Source organism: Naegleria gruberi (assembly GCF_000004985.1).
Source record: "Naegleria gruberi genomic scaffold NAEGRscaffold_300, whole genome shotgun sequence".
Classification (NCBI taxonomy): domain Eukaryota; phylum Heterolobosea; class Eutetramitea; order Acrasida; family Naegleriidae; genus Naegleria; species Naegleria gruberi.
The window spans coordinates 1-849 of NW_003163074.1; the positions used below are offsets into that span (position 1 = coordinate 1).

Below are 849 nucleotides of genomic sequence, written 5' to 3' on the forward strand. Positions count from 1 at the left end.
TGATAAGAAAGAGTTTGAAATTAACTTCTTAAAGTTAAAGACAAAGGCTAAAAATTTAAATCCGTCTAGAAGTTCCTTTGTTGGTGTTAGAAGAGGCACTATTGATTTTGACTCATCAGATTCCCTCTTTACAGGAAAGAAAACAAGTGAAACACTCTCTGAAAGCGAGAAATTTAATTTGGATTCAGATTCGGATTCAGATTCAGATAATGATCAAGCTGGTTCACAAATTTCCAAATCTTCTACAAAATCAACAAAGGATGATTCCAATATATTGTTGAACAATCCTGCATTCCTCAAACATTATAATGAGATAGTTGAGGAAAACCTACGCTTAAAAGTTGAACTTGCAAAATACAAACAAGTAGTCAACAAAATGAACGAAATGATGCGGGAAATGGTTCAATGTTTAAATGAAAATCAAGATATCTTCCAATTATCTGATTTGACTATTCAACATGGTGATCAAGTAATAGTCTTAACTCATAAACAAAGGGCTGAAATTTGTGAGCTTTCTGAGAAAACTGCTCAGATCTTACATGTTTGCTCATCAATTTTAAAGAAACCAATAACAGAGCTTGACGGATCAGAAAAGCAATTATTATTCAAGATTATTTTCGAATGTATGGGCAAAAGTATTGAGAGAAATAAGAGCAAGCTTACCAAGTACAAGAATGTTTTTAGAACAATCAAGAGCAAAGCTAAAGCAAAATTGGAGGGTGAGAATTCAAATAGTGAATCCACTGTAAATGAATTTGAAGAGATACCTAAGAAGAAATCGAAGAAAGGTGATAATGAATCAAAGAAGAAGAATGAAAAGAACAACAGTAAGAAGAGAGTTAGAGAGGA

The 849-nt window shown here is 32.4% G+C and overlaps 1 protein-coding gene across 1 annotated transcript in view; it reads left to right on the forward strand.

The window, feature by feature from the left end:
- Nucleotides 1–134: 134 nt before the first annotated feature.
- The window catches only part of NAEGRDRAFT_54818 (uncharacterized protein), a gene marked incomplete at both ends in the record, with an annotated part of 7,407 nt that continues 6,692 nt past the window's right edge, over nucleotides 135–849 (forward strand). The window contains one exon of the mRNA XM_002668337.1: nucleotides 135–827. Within this exon, the coding sequence (XP_002668383.1) occupies nucleotides 137–827 (691 nt within the window). The remainder of the gene's footprint in view (nucleotides 828–849) is intronic.